General features: G+C 39.2%; 1 protein-coding gene across 1 annotated transcript in view; it reads right to left on the bottom strand.

Moving 5' to 3' along the window:
* Positions 1–2,793: 2,793 nt before the first annotated feature.
* The window catches only part of RPL24 (ribosomal protein L24), a 5,713-nt gene continuing 3,755 nt past the window's right edge, over positions 2,794–4,751 (bottom strand). The window contains exons 4-6 of the mRNA XM_008566703.1: positions 4,142–4,278; positions 3,557–3,620; positions 2,794–2,920 (exon numbers count right to left, since the gene is read on the bottom strand). Of these exons, the coding sequence (XP_008564925.1) occupies positions 2,840–2,920; positions 3,557–3,620; positions 4,142–4,278 (282 nt within the window). The 3' untranslated portion in view covers positions 2,794–2,839. The remainder of the gene's footprint in view (positions 2,921–3,556; positions 3,621–4,141; positions 4,279–4,751) is intronic.

The raw sequence follows: 4,751 nt of genomic DNA, 5'->3' as shown, positions 1-4,751 counted from the left end.
TTCTAAACTTCCAACCGCTACCTGAGGAATAGTCAGAATTTTTCTGCAATGAGCAGCTCAAATATATATATATATATACACCTTTTTCTATATATATACACCTTTTTCTACATATAAAGGGCAATCGTGTTAGAAAGGTGTGGGAAGAAGTAGCTAGCACTATTTTCTTAACACTTAATTTTCATATAATTTTACGTAAACTTGGGAAAAGTTCTCTATTTGACACACAGTACGTGCTAAGGACACAAGAGGCCAAGCAGACTTAGACTGAGTTTCCCAAAGTACGTGGTAATCCAGAGTGGCGACCCAGGTCACCCTTCCCTGGGCTGAATCTGCAGCGATCACAAGAGCCCTGGGCCGACTACACTTCCTGGCCACTGGGATCGGATGCTGGTGCCGCTTCGCCAAAGCCGAAACTTCTAGGCTTCCCAGCCCAAGGACTCTGGCTGCAGATGTTGCCAACTCTCTCCTTCCCCACCCGGGAATCTGCAGACTCTGGATAAGGATCTTCGAGCCTTGTGGAGGCAGGTGAGGGGCAGACAGGTAAACAGAGTAGGCTCAAAAAATTGGGAGGGTAATGCATTTCCCGTGGTACTCGTGGCGCGCACGCATTAATTCCCGAATGACCCAAAGCATCCTTGAAAGACTACGGGTATAGGGACGTGAACTCTCAAGACCCAGAGGAAAAGCAAAACTACCAGGCCTGGAATCTACTTAGGATTACTCGATCCACAGACTTTGTACAGACTTTGTGACTATAGCTGGGAAGAATTAGAAGATAGAAATGCTCTCCTGCCCCCATGGGGTGAGACAGTAGAGCAGTAGATGCCCAAATCCACCCTCCAAGGAGTTGGTCTAGGTGCTGGGCCAGCCCTGCCACTCTTCTGCTGTGATATCCACTCTCTTAAAACTAAATTTAACATAAAAAGTGAATAGAATTCAGTAAAACGTTAAGTAAACAATACAAAGTGCAAGTGGCAAACACTACTAAAGAAAACCTAAGGCTGGCCAGTTAGCTTTGTTGGTTAGAGTGTGGTGCTGGTAACACCAAGGTCAAGGGTTTGAGACCTGTACAGGCCAGCCATACTGGTACCAAAACAAAAAAATCCTTCCACCCAGTTCAGTTTCTACTAAAGCACAAGTGTGAAAAGCATTGGGAAGTACACTATTGCTTGGAATTCTCCTTTGGACCAAAATAAATGTTCTAATAAAATGCTTTCCTGGTGGACAAACTGTCTTCCTGAGCAAAGCTAAACTTTGTACTGAGAACAGATAATTAGTATTTACCTCTAGCTTCTCTGGGCCACAATCTACCCAGGGCTCAAGGGTAATTGAAATTGGCTGTTCCACCCTTATTAAAAGCCAACAAAGCAGTGCTTTTAATGGGACATTTTATTCTGTATCTAAAGACTAGCAAGAGTTCTGCATTCAAGCTGGGGTTATGGGTGGGGGGTGGGTAGAGATGGCTGGCTGGCAGGGGGATCTGAACTCATGACCATGGTGTTATAAGGCTGTGCTCTAACCAACTCAACTATCTAGCCAGGCTGGCCCCTCAACTTGGGTATCTTGATCAGTTATTTTAAGCTTTTCTTGTTCACAGTTAAATAATTATTTTCCCTCTAACTTCGTACATTAAAGTGTTGTCTTTACATTACCACAATAAAAAAGGGTTATTTGGGAGGACTGGCCAGGTTAGCTCAGTTGGTTATAGTGCTAGAGCATGGTGTTGATAAGACCAAGATCAAGGGTCTGGATCCCCATAGTGGCCAGCCACCAAAAAAAAATTTTTTTTCTAAGCAAAATATTAATATTTAAGTTTTGCCTTGTATGGGCAAGTCTGTTCAGTATGTCTTGCACGTTTCTTGTACTGATTTTATATACTGTTCCAGTTTTCAGGTTCTGAAAAGAGACTGTTTTATTCATTTAGTTATCCCCAACACCTGGAGCAATGTCTGAATTTAACATGCAGTAGAAAAATTATTAATTCCATCACCTTGGATAGAATGATGATGGGGGAAAATGTTGACACTATTCCTTCATCTAGTGTTCCTAAGTAGTTTGTGCTTTGTTATATCCTTGTAATTTGGCCCAGATTGGCAGGTAACAAAGAATGATCTTCATTCTGTAGAAGTGCTAGCCTATTCTTTATATAAATTAAGATTACTACTATTTATTTTCCTTATCCTGTCTTGTATACATACATTTCTTAAACATCAGCAGGCTAATATATTTTTGCAGTCTAACATGGCTCTGTCAAATTCCCCAGCTCAACAAACTAATCTAGGAATAATATGAATACTCAAGAAGTAGCGCTCTTCATTTAAGTTTACTTTATGAACTATTAGCTAATGGTAGGTGAGGTACTAATGAATGGAAGGCAAACTGAATATAAAATAAATGTGTCTGTTTGTTATGGAAAAAGAAAATCTACCAAGAAAATCATTAAAAATACTTTCTGCAAACACAACAGAGAAAGTGCACCTTTTAGCAATCAACTTGGACTTAATCTATGTAACATCCTAGTACTTGCAGCCATGTAACCAAAAAATTAAGATAATGCAATCTATGTAATATGCCCCAGCAGCAGCAAAGCTAGCATTCAACCATCTAATTCTTATTACATCGTTTGGCTTATTATCTGTCCAACTTACAAGGCTTGCATTAGGAAGCATTATTCCTGAGAAATGAACTTCTAAAAAAAAATGCCTACCTCTTAAATTCTTAACTTTATATATAGTTCACCTATGATTATGTAGGCCCAACATGCCTGTTATGAGTAAAAAATCAGCACAGTTGAAAGTTAAAGTTGGATCTTTATTTAAAAATCTGATCTTCCAACTTAGCGTTTTCCACCAACTCTGGGAGCAGAAACCTTCACAGGCTTCACAATCTTTTGCTTAGGTGCTGCCTTCGTGGGAGCCTGTAAAAAGATAACATGTGGCAGTACTTCATGAAACTTTTTAATTACCCTTTACATCCAGATTCTATACTTATCCTTGATTGCTTTCATAATAATTTAACTGCATTTCTAATACCAATCTTTTTATGTAACCCCCCATGTTAAAAGTCCATCTTTATAATCAAAGACAAAGATACTGTCACAGATGGGAGGAGAATAAGGAGACATAACTAAATGCATTGTGGGTTCCTGAATTGTATCCTAACAGAAAAAGAACATTATTTTATGAATAATATAGCACCAATGTTAATTTTCTGGTTTTGAAATTTTTACTATGGTTATGTAAACTGAAAGCATTGAGAAAAGCTGGGTAAACTCTGTATTGTGACTGAAAACTTTCATGAGTCTCAAATTATTTCAAAATAAATTTTAAAAACAAAAGCCATCTTTATTTTCCCCTTTCCCAACTCCTGACTTACATTTACATACTCACTGGCTCCTGGAGGGGGCCCTCTCTGGGAGCCGGAACCAACATCATTTCCAATAGCACATTGCACTGAATTTTTAAAACCATGGAACTTTCATTTATCATTATTTGGATTAAAATAAATTTTTGTGTTGTATCACTTAAGAAATCCAAGAAAACTCCAAAATTACCTTAGCAGCAGCCATTGCAGTCTTTTTAGATGCTTGCTTAGCCTTTTTTGCTTCCTTGGCAGCCCTGGGGAGTTATAAATAACTTAAGGCAAGGCACTTTACTCCTTAACGGTACAACTTATTATCAAGGAGGTAGAGTAACTGGACAAGCAGAACTATCACATTCCTTCCCAATCTGCATTTACTTGTAGGTTAAATCCAAAGGGTTTATCAATAAATTTCATTAACCACCAAGCCAGCTTAACATATATTAAGGTTGTACAATAACTTTAATTGCATAAAGAATTTCAACATGAATTATTTAAACTATATTATAAAGTTTTGCACTATTAAACCTAAATATTTATGATCAACAATTCCAATATAGATGAAGTATCAAAACAAAGTATCTGGTGAGGTTCCTGTACCTATAAATCCAAACATAAAGGGCCGGCCCGTGGCTCACTTGGGAGTGTGGTGCTGATAACACCAAGTCAAGGGTTAAGATCCCCTTACAGGTCATCTTTTAAAAAATAAAAAATAAATCTAAACCTAACCTAAAACCCATCCCAGTAGCTAAAATGCTTAGAATGAACTACTCCTTACCTGATAGCTTGTTCTCGTTGAGCCTTTCTAACTTCAGGTTTTTGATTCCTCTTGGCCATTATATCAGCAAGAGATGCACCAGTAATGGCCCTCTGGAATTTGACTGCACGTCGGGTTCTTTTCTTTTGAATTTCTTCCTACAAAACAAAAAGATGGGGAAGCTTTATGATTTATAAAGATAAGATTTATGAAGCTGGGAATTTGGAAGGAGAAAAAATTAAGACTTAAGACAGGATAAATGACATCTTTTAAGATTCATATTCAACAAAAAATTTATGCAATTATTTGAAATGAAATAAAACACAAGTTTTCCACTTACGGGCTGTTAAACCATCCATTACAAATCCTGGCCATTTTTACTACTTTAAAAGATAAAGAATTGGGCCGGCCCGGTGGCGCACTGGATGGTGCGCCGCTTGGGAAGTGCGGCGGCGCTCCCGTAAGAGGGTTCGGATCCCATATACAGACCGGTTCCCGCTCACTGGCTGAGCGAGGCGCGGGAGCAACACCGAGGCTTGCGATCCCGTTGCCGGTCCCCGGTCCGGTACGGGGGCAACACTGAGGGTTGCGATCCGTTGCCGGACACGGAAAAAAGACAAAAGACAAAAAA

The sequence above is a fragment of the Galeopterus variegatus genome, unplaced genomic scaffold (genome assembly GCF_000696425.1).
Source record: "Galeopterus variegatus unplaced genomic scaffold, G_variegatus-3.0.2 Scaffold265, whole genome shotgun sequence".
Taxonomy (NCBI): domain Eukaryota; kingdom Metazoa; phylum Chordata; class Mammalia; order Dermoptera; family Cynocephalidae; genus Galeopterus; species Galeopterus variegatus.
Note: the sequence above shows the minus strand (reverse complement) of the source record. Positions and strands in the feature narration are given on the sequence as shown.